We start from the raw sequence: 21,594 nt of genomic DNA, 5'->3' as shown, positions 1-21,594 counted from the left end.
AACAATATTACACTATTTATCAGTCAGAAAATGTAAAAATGGGAAGAATTGTTACTTTCGATGGTCTTTGAATGAATCACTTGTGATTCCATTAGGGGAAAAAAATTAAAATCAAAGCCTAAAATGATGCTGTTCCATCAAAATCTATTTATTCTACATGACCTGTTTAAAATTTTATCAAAATTAAAACATTTGCACCAGATCTTGAAAATAAACAGCAATTCTGCACACATCAGTGCCACAAAAAGTCATGATTTACTCAGCTATGACCACCGTTCATGTGACAAAAATTCAGTGAGTGAGAGACAAATTGAGACAAATTAGAGAGACAAAGAGCAAAAGAACATACTTGATGAACAAAATAAATGCAGCATGGCTCAAAAAAGATAAACATAGGAGTAAGTCGTCAGCCAATATCTTTGTCAGGATGATGTACAGAGTAGAGTGAAAAACACCTAATTCATAGAGGTTGTAAAAATGTACAGTATCAGTCAAAATTTTGGAGACACTTTCTCTTTCAGTGGTTTTTATTTAAATATTTTATACATTATTAATACTTAAGACATCAAAACTATAAAAGAATACATATGGAATTATGTTGTAAACAAAAAAGTGTTAACATTCAGTATTAATCTACAATGTAGAAAATAATACAAATTAATAAAAACTATTGAAAGAGAAGTTGTGTCCAAACTTTTGACTGGTAGTGTAAATAGTTAAATATCTCAGGAGTGTGGAGACAGTTTTTTTCAGTATTAGTAACACTTGTAGTCACTTGGGAAAATGTTGTACATATTGATAACACTTTTTTCTTTACAGTTTTTGTAAAAGAAATAATTAAAGAAATTCCACTTTTTTCTTTTTTTTTTAAATAACTGATGCCAATATAACTGTGTCAAACTGCACAGAAGACATTTCTGAGTTCTTTCTACTTCTAGTCATGTTTGTTCTGTTTCCATAGAGGTGCAGGACTTTATATTGCAGTAAAAAATGAGCCCATGATAAGGAAAAAATGTGACATGAGCAGAGAAACATCCAGAAACTGGTTTGGGTTCAGAGGGTTAATCAGCCTGTTACCTGATGTTACATTTTCAGATAAGAATTTAACTGATTATATTCACTGTCATTATGAATCAGATGTATTGCACTTACAAAAATCTCTTTTCTCTCTCTACTGTTCTATCCTGGTTTGTTTTGCATCGTGTTTTTGCTTTGTTTCGTGTTCGTTATTGTCATTGTGTCTGCGTCTGGTTCTCGGTCTTTTGTGTTTTTGTGGCAGATTTGAATGTTATGTTGTTTGTCGAATATGCACCGGCTCTGCTCCGAGCATCCATCGCCTCCGTGTTTATCTCCAAGTATCTTCAGCCTATGTGTTGTTTTTGGTGTGCTGTGCCGACACGCCGCCTCCGCTCTGCTGTGGCAACATATGTGCTTCATATGTGAGCTGTCATCCTGCTGGAGTCTGAATACTGACCTTCTGCTACAACTGAGCATGGATCCAAACATAAACTTACTGCTAATAGTACCTATAGTACCTATAGTACCTATAGTACCTAATAGTAATTATTGGTGTTTTCTGTGCAAAAATAATCAAATTTAGTGCGCATTGCAATACATCCTCATTTGACGACTTGGAAGATCTCAGATAAAAAGCATAGTTGAGGTGCAGTAAGTCTACGTTGGATCAGAAGTTGCAGCAGCTGCAGTATTGTTCACTAACAGTCCTGAGGTGTGATAGTTCTGCTATCACAGCTCATCCTCCCTCACCCTGCTGGCCTCCCTCCCTCCTTACCCCTCGCTCAAACAGTAGTGTCACCCGCCCCCCTTTTTTGCAGAGGTAGAAGTGTGCGATTCCAACCCTTGTGCCAATGGAGCCACCTGTGTGGAGAACGCAGACTCTTTCAAATGCTTATGCCTGCCGAGCTACGGAGGGAAACGCTGTGAGATCGGTACGAGATCAGCTTCAGCTCATAATTACTAACAACAGCCTCAAAAACAACTCGAGGGAGATGCTAAACTCCACCAGCAGACAGCATCGATGCTCGCTGTGGCTCTGTCAAAATACAAAGTCATGGAAGATGCATGAAATGCATCTGTGAACCTGCTTCCCTGTAGCTACAGGTATCTAAAGGGTCAGTTCACTCAAATTACAAAAACTTTTCCAAGCAATACAGGAATGGTTCAGTGTTTTACTGCGCAAAACACTGAACACTTGAATCTTTGTTAACCTTTTTTCTTGAACAGCATCTGAAGCTGAAGCGAGGTGAAAGGTGCAAGTTTCTAGGGTCCTGTGATTATCTTTCTTTGCAAAATCAAAAAAACAACAGGATAAGTATAAGGAAAAAAGCTCTGTGGTTGACTGCTTAAATAAAAGTTGGATTCATTAGGTTTCCATTAAAGTTCAATGGCCTACATATTAAAAAGTAAATGCATTATTTTGTGCAATTTCTGGTTATACTCCAAGTCTTTTAACGTTGTTAACAAAGTTATGATTATTTATAAAGCGCATCTAACTCAACAGATGTGGGAAAAAAACTTCTTTCAAGTAGAGAAATAAGATCAACATTTGAAATTTACCTATTAACTTTGAAACTCTCCTCTCAGTTTTTTAAAGTTGAACTAGAAAAGCATGCAGAGTGCAGTACTCCACCAAGGCTGCTCATTCCCCCATATGGTATTGTCAGAAATGCAGCATTTTTTTTTTTTTTTTTTTTAAAGAAATGCAGCATTTGTTAATTAGTTATTGATGGTCAGAAATCACAGCAGCATGTGGCCCTTTAAAATAGATGTACCCACAAACAAAATGACCTTGCGCTGATCACAGGCATGTGTTATGTATGTGTACGTTATGTATGGATACCAGATCTCATGACCTAAATATGTAGTGGGCGGCGGGAATTGATGGGACTCAGATACACCCCCACAATTTAATCAGCTGTTCCTTGTATGATTTCTGATGGATTTCTGATGGATAAGTCCTGCAGCAGTCGATTTGTAGTAGCATCACAATCATGTGATCGTCAGCAGGCAGCTGATGTAGTGTTCACTTGTTGTCATAGTTACAGGGACGCCGTGTTGCTATCTCACAACAATACAGAAATGTTTAACAAATCCGTGGATCCAGACTATAAGCTGCATCACTGCCAAAATCTAATATGTTGGTCCTTGTGTCATTTCTGACCTTCCCTGAAAATTTCATCCAAATCTATTAGTCCATATTTGAGTAATGTTATGCACAGACAGACAGACAAACGTACGCTGATCGTCACATAACTCCGCCGTGTTACTTGGTGGAGTAATAAGAGAAGCAGATCATCTTGACCTGCTCGATCTTTCTTCTAAGGTTGAAGAGAAGAGGTACACTATTGTACAAGATGTACAGGTCGAGAACTTCCTGATACAGATGAGTTGCTTGAATAATTACAGCAACATCTATAATGATGCATGAACAGTATTTCAGAATTAGATCATGTATTAGAATGTCGACTGCTCTTGAAGTTCTTTTCATTTCTCCTCTCCAGTCTTTTTCTTTTTCTGCAGCTTCATGAGGCAGATTCCTAAAGTCCACTCAGCGCAATCTAAAATTAGCTTTGCACAGGACAAAATAATCAAAAGTCAGTGTTCCATAACAAGATCAAGGCTTTCAGCTGCCTCCCACCATCTCACCTTCATCATCAAACTGATCTGCAGTAGGTTCAGCTTGTGACTTTAAGTACTGGAAGTCTCAGTTTAAAGATGACCTTTAGCACCAGATGTGAGAAACCTCCTCTGGTTGTTCTGCTTTGATGAGCTTTGGCTGCTTTCCAGTCGATGCTGGAAGCAGTTACAGAGAGAGGAAGTTGTCTTTTTGTAGTTTCTGGAGTTTTCTACTGTTGTTGCATCTCATATCATTACTACAGGTCTTCATGGGTGCAACATGTTGGCGTGTGGAAGATCTTACCAAACTCAACATGCATGAATTTATTTATTTTTTTAAAGAAGACATCATCCAAAAGAGAGTAGAGCGAGCAGAGTTGACTGGCACAGACCCATGAATTGTTAGGTCAGATTCTAAATGTAGAACAGAGGGAAAAGATCAACGTGAGGAGCTGTTCAACATGCTTTTTAAATGTACTAGTAATGTACTGGCAAAGAGTGCAAAGACATTAAAAATTATTGCAAAGTATTTTACAGGGGGTCCTCGGTTTATGATGTCCTCAACCTACGGTGTTTCGCTGTTATGTCAGTTATGTTTATGGGCGGGTCCTCGGTTTATGACATACAGAGTTTCATCGTTACATCAGAACTGGTTATGTTGAACTAGGTGGCGACCAGAGCGGATGAATACACGCCGAGCTATGTTTACATTTGCCGATTGTACGCCACCAAAGTCATTATTCATGACTTTTCCGAAGAACTGATCGATATCATGATGCACGTAACGGTTTTGTTGACATTTTCACTGGAGTTCTGACTTATGGTGAAAATCAGCTTACGTCGGCCAGTAGGAAAGGAACTCGAGGACTCCCTGTATATATGGTTAAAAAAATAATTTAAAGAAATAATTCAAAGTCTTATTTTCACATTAACACTGAAACATTCTGCAGTCAACTGGATCCCAGAAATATACTCAATAACACAGAAATCTTTAATCATAAAATACTGAAACTCTATCGTGTGAACATAACATTAAGGATATGAATTGAACAAGTTCTTTTGACGTTAAAATTCTTGCTAGATATCCTGACAGTCCAGCTACATCAGGAAATTCTCCTTTTAGTCTGGAAGAAAGGCAGCGCTGCACAATAAACCATCAGAGAATAGAAATACCTCAAGTATTGACTTTTTAACTGAATCATTTAGAATCAACAGGAAGACAAATCAGGATTTCACCACACAATCAAACGTGTGAGACAAAAAGCCAGACATAAAACTGCCACGGAAGCAGAAAATGCAGTTCCTGCGTATCCATCCAAAAACATGACTAAAGAAAATCATTCCACTCCTTCCTCTGTACAGTCTGTTGGCCTTGGACAGGAGTTAGTGGTTTATGGTGGAGAGCTGCACGAAGTTCTGCTTCAAAGAGAAATGTTCTGAACAGACAAACTAAACATCCCATTAAAAAGAGATGAGTTTGTTCTAAATAGACAAACAGTAAGTTCCTGATAGAGTGTTTTTGGATCTTGTTATCAGTGCAGAAGCAGATGTTCTGTTCTGTGTAGGCGGTTTTTCAATGCTGAGTTTTTATGATGAGTGGTGCAGCTGAAGGCTAATTAATGGATTTTGAGAGCATTGAGTTCATATACTGCCGGTTAAAAGTTTGGGGTCACCCAGACAATTTCATGTTTTCCATGAAAACTCACACTTTTATCCATGTGCTAACATAACTGCACAAGGGTTTTCTAATCATCAATTAGCCTTTCAACACCATTAGCTAACACAATGTAGCATTAGAACACAGGAGTGATGGTTGCTGGAAATGTTCCTCTGTACCTCTATGGAGATATTCCATTAAAAATCTGCCGTTTCCAGCTAGAATAGTCATTTACCACATTAACAATGTCTAGACTGTATTTCTGATCAATTTAATGTTATTTTTTTGAAAACAAACAGTTTTTCTTATGAAAATAAGGACATTTATAGGTGACCCCAAACTTTCGAACAGTACTGTGTGTACAAAAACCCAGAGTACATTTCTGTGGTCAGGACATGTTATGAAAGACGCGTTGTTCTCAGTTGTTGATTTTTTTAAATACAGAAACTAGGGGTAAGTAGAGACATATGTGAGCTTTTTGTAATTTGTCTAAACTGACCCTTTAAATGAAGTAATCAAGGTGGAGCAAAAGAGTGAATGAAGCCTTTGAATGGTACAGTAAAAGGGAAAAAATGGACATTTGGCAGAACTCTGTCAATTGAAGTGGAGTTTTATTAGTAATTTTCCATTTTTCTGAATTGTAGGATGGAAACGCTCTCCATCATCAAAACACTACATGGTTTTTGAACAATATAAAGAGAAGACAATAGAATCTTCTCTTCACCAGATGCTGTGTTATAAGATTTTTTAATGCCTGAGCCCTGAAAACATACACTTAGAAAGCCTGACATTGATGTAAATGAGCTCTTTCGCACTATTGACTGTTGGTGTTGCGGCTGCAGAGGAGCTGCAGTGTGAAGACGGCTGGACTCAGTTTCAGGGAAGCTGCTACCTTCATTTTGCCAACAGAGAGACGTGGTTGGACGCTGAGCAGCGCTGCAGAGACCTGAACGCTCACCTGGTCAGCATCGTCACACCTGAGGAGCAGGACTTTGTCAACTGTGAGTGTTTCAGTGCGCCATCAGTGTGACTGTGTGCAGAGAGGAAAAGGAAAATAGCATCCTCTCAACTGGTTTTGTTTCCACAGCTAATGCTCAGGACTACCAGTGGATCGGACTGAATGACAAGACAGTAGAAAATGACTTCAGGTGGACAGACGGGACTCCGATGGTGAGTGAAATTGTTTCATGACAGAGGATAGTTTTTATACTCTTCAGGTATCAATCAGTTCCTGAACGAGCAGAACTGGACTGCAAAGACACACAAAACTGGTCCAAATAGATGCAAAATGACCACAAAGACACTAAAAAAGGTTAAAAACAACTAAAAACAGATGCAAACTGCAAAGCCAGCAAAGTCACAAGTCTTCTATTAATCAGGAAAAAACAATAAACTAACGGACATGAAGACACAAAACAGCCACAAAGATGAGTTGAAAAAAAAAAAAAAAGGTCACAAAACAACTACAGAGAGACAGAAAAGCCAATTTTTTTCACCACAAAGGGATGCAAGACAACAGAGACCCACAAAACCGCCATAAATTCATACAAAACAGACACAAAGAGACAGGAAATGACCAAAAAGACACAAAACAGACACTAAAACCACATGTCCACTAGATGCGTTTTCCCCGCATCAAAACGCATCTGAAAATCGCACACATGGTGGGCGGTCACTAGCCGGCCACAACATTGTCACATGACTGCACACCTAGTGAAAAACGCATGTAGTGGACGCGTACCTTCAGAGGCAGAAAACAACTGCAAAACGCAACAAATATACATAAAGACAAGCAACAAATACACAAAGGGATTTACAACAACAAAACACACACAAGAAATGCAAAAAAGACATGCGAAAGAGACACAAATAGACAGAAAACAATCACAGAGACACACACAACATCCCTTAGGACAAGTAAAAGAACACAAAGGGCTGTTAAACAACAACAAACAGTCCAGAAAGGCTAAATTTTTTACTACAAAGGGATGCAAAACAACCACAAAGAAACACAACATAACCAAAAATGTGCAAATCACAGTCATAAAGACACGCAACATGATCAGTTAGACCCACAAAATAACACAAAGGGATGCAAAACAACCACAAAAAGGTATAGAATGCCCCCACAAAGCTGCACAATACAATAAAAAAGACGCACGAAACCTACAAAATGAGCGTAAAATCCAGACACTTCAGCTTCCTGGGTTTTCTCTGTGTTAGAGTCAGCAGAAAGTCAGTCTTGGTGTCAGTTTTTCTCAGAGATCAACGACAAAAACATCACACACTCACTGCGTCTCAGTAGCAAGCACTTATAACTAAACTAACTTTATTATTAATAATCCTTCAGATAGCGAGGGTGTTTTCTAATTTGCATTTAACTTCCTCATAGATCAACAGTGAAGTTCAACGCACATGAAAAGGCTTTTTGTGATTCTGTAGAGTCTGTTCATGTGTTCTGGCAGCTTTTTGCACTTCATGATAAGAGTTTGTCTCAGAAGGTGAGAACATGAATTAAATTTCTCGCCAAAGCAAGCACCAAACCAGCGCTGCCTAATCTGCATGAACACATCCTCAGCTGCAGCACAAGTGGAATTATTTACAGGCACAAAAAAAAAGCAAGTGCAATAACAAAAATCTGGCTTCATAAGCAGGATGGAAAACAGCCTCTTTCTTCAGCTGAAAGAGAAGAGCAGCTTCAGATACACAACCATGAGCTTTATGTGGTTATGTGCATCTTTTAGCTTTCAGCTTTAAATATGAATGAAACTGGTTACATTTTAAGACATTTAGCCATTTATTTAGATTAATATTTTTTGATATACCTGGTGTTCAATTGGAAATAGGGCCAGATGCAGCCCAATTTGATCTCCAGTGGCCTGAACCAGTAAAATCACAGCATAATAACCTGTAAGGATCGACAACTCCACATTCTTCCCTTTGTTTTAACGCAAAATAGTACATTCTGAAAATGTTCCCATATATTTGCACAAGACATTAATGAACAACCTGATTTTTTCAAAAGAAATTTAAGTGCAATTTCAACAACATTATGCCTCAGTTTATCATTTACACATTACAACTTACAGATCACAGCGTATCTGTAAAGGCAAAGGATAAATCTAAAATAGCAGATGCTTTTATTGAAAAATTGCAGTTAAGGTCTTCTCTATATGTTTGTCACCCCTGTTTTAGTTGATTAAAGATCTACTGTAGTTGGAGGCTGTCAAACAGACATAGAAGCAGATAAAACGATTAGTAATATGAAGCAAAGCAACATAAACAACACTGTAGCACAATAAATACTCTGTCCAGATCCATAATTACTTGTTCTATAGTTTTACCTGCTGAAATCAAAGTTTTTCTTTCCTCCTTTTCTTCAGCAATATGACAACTGGAGGCCAAACCAGCCGGACAACTACTTTAACTCCGGAGAGGACTGTGTGGTGATGATCTGGCATGAGAACGGCCAGTGGAACGACGTCCCCTGCAACTACCACCTTCCATTCACATGCAAGAAAGGCCCAGGTAAGCCGGTTCACATTTCACATCTGCAGCAACACCTGAAGAAAAAACATTTTAAAAACCAGCAGCAGACTCACAGTTCTGACCAGCATCACCTTGTTAAAGCCACTGTGATTCCTTGTAACGCTTCCAGCAGATGTGTTTGTTTTCACCTGTTGAATTTAAGTCAAACATTCAGCCTCTTTTAAAGTTTGGTTTCCAATAACTCCTGAGGAAAATATTTGTCTCTTAAGCTGCTTAATGTTTGATTTTCTTCACCAGCGACTAAAATTTGTTCATTTTGATGTGAGGAAGGCAGTTTAAGCTGAAGTGTTGCATGACAATTATCCACAGCTTCCTCAAAGCTTGTTTACAAAGCTGTCACATTGATATCCATATAAAAAAAACACCAACTAATGTAGGTTTGATTGACATTATAGATTTCAACTAGAAGAGTGTGTCAATGCAGCTTTTGCCAGTTGTGTCCTGTTATAATTATACATAAGGTATAAGTATATTTTATTTTGAAAAGCAAGCATGTTTCACAACCCCTGATCAGCTTTTTACATCTTTGAGCTTTTACTTTGAAAGTGTATCAATCAGCCAATCAGCTATGAGTCACCAGTGACTAGCAGTGAGCAGAGCAGGCCGGCTGAGGATCAGAGCCTTGAACAAACGATCACAGCTCAAAAACTATATGTCGTATTGAAAAAATTCTTTCACCGTGTGAAGCACAATGTGTTTGTGAACAAGTTGATGTATTTTTATGTCCATACTGTGTTTTATACAGATTTATTGGCAGGTTAGAGAGACTTCACACGAAATTTTGGAGTTGGAGAGTTTTGGTCGGCACACTAAGAGGTGATATATAAAAAAATATATAAATCCCATGGTAATGAGACTCACACTGGGTGACAGGACAAAAATACCTTCATTTTAGGTATAAATTGTTCAAGTAGAGGAGAAATTGTAAAGAGAAGACAATATTAACTGTGCATTTTTCAAAAAATATGCTTACTTAAACTGCTACTGCATAAAAAACGTAAAAGATGTCAAAACACACATTTAGATGAATAACATCCAAAGCCTTGTGATCTGTTTAAACTTTGAATGAAGCTACTACTGTAAAATATGTCAGAGCGACAGGGTTCCAAAGATGGTTGGTTTTTGGCTGTTGTCTGGCTGACTTCCCATTCATTTCAATGGGGATTTTTAGGCCAATTTTTTACAAATTTTGTAAAAACTGTATGATGAATTGTTACCAAAAGTCACAGCACACCATTCCTGATTGAGCTGCCCGTTTTGATATAAAGTTTATATGGGTTTTCTCAAGTTAGGCGCAGAAAATTGAGTTTGAAGAATCTATATGGATAAGCCTGAGGAATAACAATAAATTTGCTTCAGTGCTTATTTATTGGTACACTTAATAATCTCAGCATGTTCAATAATCTCATCCAGTCTCCAGAGAGAGATGAGTGTCTATTTACTAAAAACACTTAATGCAAGTGGACGCACACGTGGCAAATGGATGTTAGTGGTTTAATTTGATGTCCTGTGTCTTCCTGTTCCTTCCTCAGCATCTTGCGGAGCCCCTCCGGAGGTGGAAAATGCCCGTATGTTTGGTAAGAAGAAGCTGGATTATCCCGTCAACGCCATCATCCGCTACCAGTGTAACCCAGGGTTCAGACAGCGTTTTCCGCCGGTTGTTCGCTGTCGAGCAGACGGACTGTGGGAGAAACCTCAGGTGGAATGTACTGATGGTGAGTAGCAGTGTTCACAAACACCATGTATGCCGACGATTGAGCTATTTTCTGTTACTATATTAATTCCTTTTTTGTTGTGTTTTAGTGAAATCCAGAAAAAGAATAAAGCCTGCAACAAGCATCACTAAGAAGTGAAAGAAAAAGGAATTTATTGTTTGAAAAGAACATTCATAGCACACAGAAATCCATTTTCTATATTAGTGATTTGCTGGAAGGCCCGTCTGAAGGGTGCTACGTCCTTCCTGTCCCCTGAACCTTCTAATATATTTTAAATATATATAATAATTTTATTGCTCTGAGTTTGTTTTGTGTGTTGTAATGTGTATTTTGTTTGGTGAAATCATTGCCGGCACTCTTTGTTTTACGTTTATAACATCTGTCTGGTTCGCTGGAGTCAATGGAGGCTTGTGGGAGTTGTAGAAACTGGTTCATGAAGTCGGGAACCACACAGTCAGTTTGCTGTTTCTTTTTGGGGATTAGAGATCATCCTCTGGCAAAGTTAAAGGGAAAACGTCTCTCTGAAAGTTCACATCAATCATCCGGGTTCCCTCCAATGTTTTCTTTCCTTTCTGCTGGTTTCTGCTCTGTCAGATTAGTTGAAGGATTCATATTTCCTCCTTTAGAAGAAGCACTTTGATGCCGTTTGTTCCTTTAATGCAGCGTGAAAACTGACAATCCAACACAGGAAACTTGGTGTAACTTTCTGCAGGATTGTTTCTAGCTTTCTAGGGGCCCAATTTCCAATTACTACGCTAAGATATATCAAATCTGCATCACATTCCATACAAGAGAGACCAAATGCTGCAGTTTGGACATAAGAACTAAGATCTAGTTTGTCTGTGATGTACATTGCGAGATGATTAAGCAACAGCAATTTTCACTAAAAATGTGAATTAATTACAGACAGAATTAATTATTGCATAATGATTAAAGTGATTTTGAAGGGAAATTAATAAAAAATACACATTACCGTTCAAAAATTTGGGATCACTTAGAAATGTCCGTATTTTTGAAAAAAAGCTTTTTTTTTCAGTGAAGATAACATTAAATTAATCAGAAATCCAGTCTAGACATTGTTAATGTGGTAAATGACTATTGTAGCTGTAAACAGCTGATTTTTAATGGAATATCTCCATAGGGGTACAGAGGAACATTTCCAGCAACCATCACTCCTGCGTTCTAATGCTACATTGTGTTAGCTAATCATGTTGAAAGGCTAATTGATGATTAGAAAACCCTTGTGCAGTTATGTTAGCACATGAATAAAAGTGTGAGCTTTCATGGAAAACATGAAATTGTCTGGGTGACAGCAAATTTTTGAACGGTAGTGTCCATATTTCTTCTAAAAAAGCTAAAAACAAGCTATTAATTTATTTTTAGACCATTTTTGGAAATAGGAATCTAATTTCCCTTTACATAAAAGACATTTTTGTTTGACAAATAGTGAGAAATAACAGGAAAAAGCAAGACTTTCTGTCCAATAAGGAAACACAGACTCAATTCTTTTACCGTCCCACAAAATGCCCATCCTGAACACATATTGATTTATGTAGTAAACAAAAGTGTTTGATTCTAGTTAACAGGTTAGCTTTGTTGAAAGTTTACAGGTGGAATTGTTTTGCCTTTTTAGTAATTGTTTCAGAATGAGGTCGTACTGGTATACTGCAAATAGCCTCATTCAACTGCTGTAGTAACCCTTATTATGGCAAAAATTGCTCAAAAATGTTGCTTTTTCAAACTTTTTTTGTTTACTACATAAATTCATATGTGTTATTTTAAACTTTTCATGTCTTCAGTTTTGTTTTACACAGTAGGAACCTGTAGAAGTAAGGAAAATGTCTTGTACTGTGACTATTTTGTGCATTTAAATGACTCCACAGCTCTAAAGTGGTTGTTTCTGGTTTGATAAATGGTTAAAGTTAATTCCCTCAATGAGCAGAAAGAAGAAAAAAATGATCAAGAGGTCACATTTAAGTGAAACGAGAACAATGTTGTGAGGATGAAACCTTTTCTGCTGATTTTTAACTAGCTTCAGGACTGTTCTGTCCTCTGAGACCACAGCAGCATCAGCAACACACTTCTACTGACTTCCTGTTTCGTATTTAGATGATAATAATAATAAGTTTGTTGTTTTCTGTGATCAGTCGCTGATCGTCGTCCACTGAAGCTGTGCAGTGCGGAGTTCATCCGTGGACGAAGCTCAGCGACTCTGTTTCGTGTTTCAGAAGAAATAACTCTGCTGTAAACATTGCAGTGTTTTTGTTTTTGTTTTTGTTTGTTTCTCCGACTTTGATTGCTTCCATTTGTGCACTTGTTTTATGTGGTTGTTGCTGTATGTGGGGGCTGTGCCTCTGTCAGACATGATGTCACCTGATGCTGCATAATAAACCAAAGACCCACAAATTCACTCTCAGTCTGTGTCTGCTGTCCAGCCGTTTTATTCACTGGTTTATCACTGGAAGGAAGCCCATATGCTGCAGTTTTTAAAATATTAATTATCATGAAATGTCTCCTACACACATGTTGCTATTTACTTTGACTCACACAAACATCCTGCTGCTGTAAATACTCACTGAAGCACTAAATGTGGATTCAGCTGCTGAAAATAGTCCCAACTGCTGCACTCTGTCCTGCTGTTTGAGTAAATACACCACCGACCAGCCTGTTTTCTACATGAAGGCTGCAACTACTCATTATTTTTTACTTCTGATTAACATGCTGAATATTTTCAAAATCATTCCATTACTTCTTTGGTCTGTAAAATGGCAGAAAATGGTGAAAAACACCTTGTTTTGTCCACAAACCCAAAGCTATTCAGTTTACTGTTATACAAAAAGAAAGAAACCAGAAAATGTTCACATTTAAAAAGCTGCAATCAGAGAATTTAAGCTTGTATTTTTCTTAAAAGGTGCTCAAAATCAATTAATCAGTTATCAAAATAGTTGGTAATTAATTTCATTAATCTATTAATTGTTACAGCCCTCCATATTATTATTATTATTATTATTATTATTATTATTATTATTATTATTATTATTATTATTATTATTATTATTATTATTATTATTATTATTATTATTATTATTATTATTATTATTATTATTATTGGTGTTGTTATTAAGTATTCAGACCCTCCACTTTTTGTTTAATTAAAAGTGTCAAATTTTAATTTTAAACTGATAAATTCACAATTTTTATCCATGAAAATAAAAAGTAAATATTTTAATAATGATTAATAATAAATAATAAATAAAAATTATTTGACAGTTAATTGATAATTTGTTTTGGCTCTACACTTTATACACTTTATACGTTCACTTCAGAAAGCATTTAGACTTCACCACTTGTTGCTCACTGAATAGTGTCAATAGTGTTTCATTTTAAATGGATAAATTTGCCATTTTTATGCATAGAAACTAAAATATATTCACAATTATGAAGCTGGAAGATAATTCTGACTTTCTTCTTAAAAATGACTCAAAACAATTAATCAATTATCAAAATCGCTGCTAATTAATTTAAAGTTGATAGTTGCCTGATAAATTGTTGCAGGTCAGTACAGAAAGGATTCAGATCCCTCTATTTTTTGCTCACTTAACAGTGTTGGAAATGAAATTTTAAATGGACAAATTTGCCATTTTTATGGATAGAAACTAAAAATATTCACAATAAATATGCTGGGATGAGAAAATTCTGACTTTTATTGCTAAAGAAATGTCTCAAACCAATTAATCAATCATGGAATTAGTTAGCAATTGATTTTAAAGTAGACAATTATTATTTTTGTATTGATAAATTTGACATTTTTATTAGAAGAAAATATGCCAAAATGAGAGAATTCTGACACCACCACCCCCCCCCCCCCCCCCCACCCCCGCAAAAAAAAAAAAATGACTGGAAACAATTTAATGAATATGAAAATGTAATGTTTGACAACTTCAGAGGGAATCAGTGGAGTTTGTGTTGATAGCTACAGACAGGGTAAAAAATAATAATCAAGTACTGAATGACAGACTAAAGAGTTGTTGAGTTCTTGACAAAAATATGGATCAAAAGCAGCTTTAAAAGTGTCAGTTCAAGTGTAAGTTACAACACAAGCATGTCACTTTGATGGATTTATCTACAAAACACTGCTTCTTTAAAGAGATAAATAAAAGCGATGAATACAATAACAGGTTTAAATGACACACGCTGGCTGTAGTTGCTTCATTCTTGCATCATACTGTCTTTTGATTTGTCTTATCTCATGTTTTATGGCATCAGAACAACACAGAATAAACTCCACGTCTCGGTGTTCGTAATAAAGACGCTCTGGTTGTTGCTTCTCTCATGGATTCGTGTTTCTCTTCTGACTCCCACCTTAAACTGAGTGGAGATCAGTCGGACCTCCGTCATTCCAGCAGGACCTCCACCCAGATGTTCCAGCTGCAGACTACAAACAGGTCTTTCACCTTTCCACCGCCTCTCAGTGAGCTCAGTGTTTCTGTCCAGGTAAATATCACACAGCACTGACTCACAGCAATAATAAAATTAGGGTAAATTTGTATTTGCCCAGCAGGGTGGGTTGAACATGGCGTCAGCGTTGCCTGAATGGAGCCTTCAGAGGATCCCCTGGACTCCACCCTGCTCACACAGAAATGCTTTGTGAATACGTGTTGCTGTTAGCCAGTTTTACCCTGTTAAGGTTACAGAAAATTGGAAACTTGGCAGCATTCTGATGTCCACACCTTTGTAAGCAACAAACCTCTTTAGAGTCAACCTCTCCAATATTATCTCACTGAACATCAAACACATGACTTCCTTCGGATTTGGTCTGTTTCATAGGTGCTCTGTGTCTCGTCTGTATTAACTATTTTTAACTAACTCCTCTGCCGACACAATTCAACATATGGAATGAATTTGTACTCATGAGTAATGTTGTAATGTTGCACATAAATCTGAGCCAAAATATTCATAAGAAAAGACTTTTATCCTGATTATTCATCCTTGGAATACAAAGAAAATGGATCACAATCTATATGAAACTTGAAATAAAAGAATTGAATAGTGGTAGGCCTATTATTCAAGATGTTTGTGGTTTGAAAGTTATGTTATCTCTAAAAAAAAAGTCACCAAAAATGACACTATTTATCAGAGGCAGAAACTGTAAAAAGTGAAAAAATCATTCCATTTTCAGCTTTCTAGTGGTTCTTGAACATATTATGTCTGGAATACGGTTCCATCAGGAAAGATAACCAAACTTAAAATTAAGACATTTCATCAAAATCACTTTATTCTATGTTTCCTTTTTTAATGCCAAAAAATTAACAAAAAATCTGCACCGCTTAGCGCAAATGAAAAGCCAAGACCAAAATTTAGAAATTTTTCAGCTGAACTGCAGACAGTGTTTCCACAGAGCAGAGAGGAAACAAAAACAGAGACTGAGAGGAAAATAAAACATAGTTGATCAATAAAATAAAAGCAGTGTGGCTCAATAAGAGTAAACAGAGGAGTAAGCTGTCGGAAGAAGCATTCAGCATGGTGAAATATCTTTCTAGTCTGTATGTGCAGAGTATTGTATGAAAATGTCTAGCTTGTAGAAGTCGTAAGAATATAAACAGTAAAATATCTACAGCATGCAGAGCTGCCATTTCATCCAGTATTGTGAACACGTGTACTTCGTGCAATTTTGTACATATTGATTCCAAATTTGATCGGTATTTAATTATGATTTATGCAATTTTAATTGTATCATACCACACAGAATACATTTCTAAGGTCTCTCTACTTCTAGCCATGGTTGTTCTGTTTCCATAGAGGTGCAGGATTTTATATTGCAGAGAAAAATGAACCTACAGTGAGTATAAATGTGACAGCAGTGAAAAAAAAATAGCCCCCAAACTGCTTGGAGTTCAGAGGGTTACTAAGAACCATCTCCAGAAATAAATTGATGTTCTCATACTCAGACCTGGAAAAAGTCATTCACATAGTTTACTGTAACTCTGTTCTTCCTGGCATAAATCAAAAGTCACGTTTGTCGTCTCCAACTAGTTCAGAACGCAGCAGCTCGACTTCTTCCAGGTTTCCCCAAACTACATAGCAGGAAAGTTATTTTAATCATGTGAGCCAGTTTACAGCTGTAGGTCCTGAGGTGGAGTCCTCTTCATGAAGGGCTCTTCTGGCCGCTCAGGCTTACATAATATGCTTCAGTACAGTTATTCTATTGTGCGATAAATAACCCATGAAACTCTATTTCCCCTCCTGGTGATGTTTACTGAAACAACCACTAGATGTCGCTGCTGCTGCAGTTATTGCATCGGCACAACAATAAATGAAAAGCTGCATAGTTTTGACCTTATGGCCAGATGAAGTACACCAGGAAAAAATCTCTTGATTCATATAATGTGATACCACACTCACGAATAAATTGTTGAATGTCTGTTTTTATGATCGTTCCTCATTTTAATGTTTCTGTTATCATTAATTAGTGACAAAACTGCAGTATTTTTAGAGCTGTCTGTTTGCGGAACCAAATACACCCACACTCGTTTTCAGGTCGGAGCACAGACGGAAGGACTTCCTGTGATGCTTATTCTAGCTGGATAACGATGGCTTTCCCAGAGTTTACAGCGGGATACATTAAGTGATTTAATACAAAATAATTAAACCAAGACATCCACAACGTCCCATGTATGTACACAGTTATTTTAATTATCAAAATGACTCCTAAAATCGCGTGCGAGTCGCGGACTTTTGCTGGTTTGTTAGCTAACCGAGTCTAACACACCGTAAAAATTGAGTCGACTAAAACTGTCACTGCTGCCTCTGACAAGTCTTTAAAACGAAGGTACATTTAGTTAACACGTATATTCCTAAAATGTAAGAAATGAACAAGAGGAAAAACGCCCATTGTCCAATAAATGAGACCAACCTCTGTTTAAATGGACCCAAACAGCTGAAAGCTAACATGCTAATAGCCCTGTGTTGATTGTTGTTGGCCAGAAATGCATTTTCCCTGCGTTAGCTGCAAACCTTCCAGACTAGAGACAGATCCTTATATCATAGCTTATATATACTGGTGTAATTTAATGTTATTAGGCAAGGGAAGAGTGCTACAATAGTATACATTATTGAAACTGCTGTTTGTTTGTTTGTTTTTAAATGTGGTAAACCTTTAAAAACAAGTAATATTAACTACCATAATCTATATAACAGGTCAATTTTTTAGCACTGAGAATAGGATCAATGTGCATCCCAAAGTAGTCCTTATTATAATATATTCAGTAGGTTGGCAGTTAACTAATTGCAAACAAATTATTGTCATTGTAGGTCAATTTGTTGATTCTTTTCTGGATTAACTGATTGGCTGTTTGCTCTATAAAATGTCAGCATACAGTGTCAATCAGTGGTTCCCAAAGCTTTTGTCCAGAACCCAAAGATATTCAGTTTACTATCATAGAGGAGAGAAGAAAGCACAGAATGTAATTTCCATTCAAGAAGCTAGAACCAGTTAATTGATGATCAAAATAGTTTGGTTATTAATTCAGTAGTTGACAACTAATCGATTAATTGTTGCACCTCCAACATTACAGGGTTTCTGCAGGGCATTAAAAAGCATTAATAGTCATTAAATTGATTTTGCAAAAATTAAGGCCTTAAATGGCATTAAAAATCATTAAATTTGATTCTTGGTGGCATTAAAAATTATTTTTGCGGTTTACAAGAAAATATTTGACAATAATAATATAATAACATATAATTGTAGACTGCAATTCATCAGATATGTGCATCTGCATTAACATTGTTCCGGCCAGTCGGGTACAATTGCCAAAAACTGCATGTTTTTAAAGTGGCTGGCAGGCTGGACAGGTGGAGGAGAGCTGGGAAATGGGGAAACGCAAGTTCCAGCAAAAATGGCTAGAAAACATGGATTTCAGAGAATGACTGCAGCCCATGGGTGGTCATGGGTGGTTTCCGGATTCAGAAATAGTGAAACGTAGGGACAGTTTTCATATAAAAATCATCTTTTACAAAAAAAACAAACCCGTGTAATTTGTTGAGTTCACAGTCGTGGCATTAAAATTTTACAGTATAGCATTAAAATGGCATTAAAAAGCATTAAATTTGACTGGCTGATTTCTGCGGAAACCCTGCATTAAGTAAGGCTGAACAATTAATCAGTTTTCAAATTGAAACAGCAATTCACAAAGCCTGTAAATTAGGATATACATTATGCAGCGTGTCTGCCCCAGGGTTTGTTCTTTAATATTTGTCACTTTAGTTTGATTGCAGGATGTTAAATACGTAGATGCTGCTTCTGATCCATTAATAACTCACATATTTCAGCATCAGAGACCATTTACAGAAGGTTCTTGTTATTTTTTGATTGGAATCAATACATATTTTTATTGTTATTACTTTATTTAACTTAAGACAGTAACAGCTTTTGTAATGATTGTTTTATCTTTCCTTGACATTTAAAAATGGAATAAAAGGATTTTTTTTATTTCTCAACCTTGCATTAGAATATGGAGCAGTTGATATGTTGATGGTGTCTTCTAGTCAAATATTTAAAATCTGTTGCACAAAAAATATTGAAGTGATGCTTTAAAATTATATTTCAAATCATAATAATTCTTAAAAAAATCGTAATTAGATATTTTGGCAAATTGTTCTGCCCAAATATTCAGAATAAACACACCCTGAAGACCAAGTCCAAAGTTTTGTACATATATATTGTTTAATTCTTTAATAATTTGTGTTGCAAAACAGCTTTATTAATTCCTTTGCATTGTAGCAACCATTTCCATGTTTTGCATTTACATGGAACACACATGATTGTGTAAGGTTTCTGTACATTACACTTAGTTGCAGATAATCTTAATTAACACCTCCACATTTTGCATTAGTGAAAGAAGATTGTGAAATGTATTTTTAGCTGTGTTATTAGAGTACAACAGAAAACACCAGTCAGTATCAGTACCTGGGGCATAGAGAGCTTTACCACTATCATTAGCAACTCCACTGAAGTGTCACAGTAAGAATGCAGCCCGGAGCAGGGAAAAACTGTATTACAGTTATTATCACGGTTGTGCTTTATCTGCTATAAGTCAGAATGTGTGCCGTGAAAAAGGTCTGTTTCCTCCCTTGATGTTATTGTTCACATTAGGATGATCTGCAACGAAGACTATCTGCTACAATGCAGAGGAACTAAAAAGGGCATTTGGTAATAGAAATTATTAAAGAAGAGAACAATATACATGTTCAGAACTTTGGACCTGCTCTTTACCTGCTAGAAGTCGGAATGCTTGCTGTGAAAGATGTCTGTTTCGATTGACAGAATCCCTCTCAGTGTGTAACAAAAGACTAAAAACCCACCTCTTTGCACTTTGCACTTTTAAACTTTATTTTTATTTTTATTTTTTCTGTTAAAAAATTTTGCCACCCTTGTATATATTGTAAATAAAGCTGCTGTAACAATGTAAATTTCCCCTGGAGTGGGGAGAAATAAAGAACTTTATCTTATCTTATCTTATCTTGACAGACTGCAAAAAACCCCGATCCTATTACGTCTGCACTGCTTATAGACACCAAGGTCCTATTATCACACTTGAACTTGTTTTATGGCACTTATCCATGTCGTTTTGTTCTGACTAGATCCTCGCTTGTGTTGTATCTACTCTCAGATGTACGTCACTTTGGATAAAAGCATCTGCTAAATGAAAGTGTCGAATTGTTTCCTCCCTTGATGTTGCTGCTTATTAGAAATGGAAAAAAAGGTCTGGAGTATTAGCATCATCTTGTTTTTTCTCTTACATTTTGGGCAAAAACTGCACTCAAGGTTATAAATTTCATTCCCTGGACAATATAATTAAATAAACAAACCACTGAAACTACAATAAAAATACACAGTAGATAAAAAAAACGGAGGAAGCAGTAATAAAACATTGAGCAAGTTGAATACAGCAGGGAAGAATTTTTAGATCGCAACTGTAAAAGCAAGTCAATGTTGTGGCAAACAAATTTTATGAATGATTCAGAATCATATGCTGAATATGCGTTGCACATCATCATGTCTGCTTCTGTTCCTGCCTGTAACCTGCTTTTATTTTTCCTTCTGCAGGATGACGGCCTGCCTCGTTCCTCCCGCCCCGTCAGCTCTCGCCTCATTTCTCTCCTTGCTGCTTCCCCGTGGCTTCGCTGTAGGTCCATCGCGGCTCTGTGAGGGCAGGTTGGGTCTGTGGTGGGTCGGAGGCTCGCTGGAGGCCGGAGCCCTGCTGGGGAGGGGCGGGGAAACTGACTGGGTCTCCAAGTATCACGCTGACCCGGTGATTCACAGGCCAGACGGTGAATTCATGACACACTACGAGTCCAAAACAGGTCAGACCAGCAGCTCCGAGGAAGAAAAGGTAATATTCAGCGCTGATAGCATTCAGACAAAACCTGCTGTGATCACTGTGAGTGTCGATCACATTTTAAATTGCTAAACTCCAGTGAACATCAAGTTTTTCTGCCTTATTGACATGTCTATATGGTGTATCTTGTAGAAGACACACATCATAAGTAAAACAAGCAGTCAGCACCATGGCTGAATATTTCCATTTTGAAAGTGCAGCATAACAATAACAGCCTGAAAAACACAGATTCAGACTTCTGGGGTTTCATACATAACAAATCTAAGGAACCAATCCTGTCAACTTGTAGTGTGGGACCTTTTTATCATTATTCTTCTGTGGAATTGGTTTCTGGTTCAAACACAAATGGCAGAATTACTCCAATATTACCATTTGCTATTGTGTAGCTTTCAGTAGTTTGAGAGGGAGAGCTAGTTCCTGAGAGGCAGGAACTTCATAGATCTACACATTCTACAGGAAGCAACAGCACAGAGTTACATCAAAGACAAAACAACTTCTAAAAATGCAATTTTTGTGCACACACAAATGTTCACAGCCTTTTTGCAAGGAGTGCTACAAGGTCGGGAAACACAATGACATGGAAGCTAAGAAGAATAGTTTTGTTTTCCCAAAGAGAAGAAAACAATAATCAAACAATGAA

At 36.9% G+C, this 21,594-nt stretch overlaps 2 protein-coding genes across 4 annotated transcripts in view; both read left to right on the top strand.

Annotated features, from left to right (window-relative positions):
* Positions 1-12,973, top strand: part of LOC111570708 (aggrecan core protein-like) — a 29,470-nt gene extending 16,497 nt beyond the window's left edge. Inside the window, exons 15-20 of one of the 3 annotated variants that reach the window (XM_023273611.3) lie at positions 1,836-1,949; positions 6,136-6,294; positions 6,381-6,463; positions 8,677-8,821; positions 10,375-10,557; positions 10,646-12,973. In XM_023273611.3, the coding sequence (XP_023129379.2) occupies positions 1,836-1,949; positions 6,136-6,294; positions 6,381-6,463; positions 8,677-8,821; positions 10,375-10,557; positions 10,646-10,695 (734 nt within the window). In that variant the 3' untranslated portion in view covers positions 10,696-12,973. Of the gene's footprint in view, positions 1-1,279; positions 1,440-1,835; positions 1,950-6,135; positions 6,295-6,380; positions 6,464-8,676; positions 8,822-10,374; positions 10,558-10,645 lie in introns of those variants that run through there. The other 2 variants (XM_035949657.2, XM_035949658.2) reach the window with 2 other exon arrangements.
* Positions 12,974-17,093: 4,120 nt separating this feature from the next.
* Positions 17,094-21,594, top strand: part of znf408 (zinc finger protein 408) — a 38,030-nt gene continuing 33,529 nt past the window's right edge. The window contains exons 1-2 of the mRNA XM_023273609.3: positions 17,094-17,229; positions 20,663-20,948. Coding sequence (XP_023129377.2) covers positions 17,228-17,229; positions 20,663-20,948 — 288 coding nt within the window. The 5' untranslated portion in view covers positions 17,094-17,227. The remainder of the gene's footprint in view (positions 17,230-20,662; positions 20,949-21,594) is intronic.

This window comes from Amphiprion ocellaris, chromosome 1, assembly GCF_022539595.1.
Source record: "Amphiprion ocellaris isolate individual 3 ecotype Okinawa chromosome 1, ASM2253959v1, whole genome shotgun sequence".
NCBI classification, from domain to species: Eukaryota; Metazoa; Chordata; class Actinopteri; family Pomacentridae; genus Amphiprion; species Amphiprion ocellaris.
Note: the sequence above shows the minus strand (reverse complement) of the source record. Positions and strands in the feature narration are given on the sequence as shown.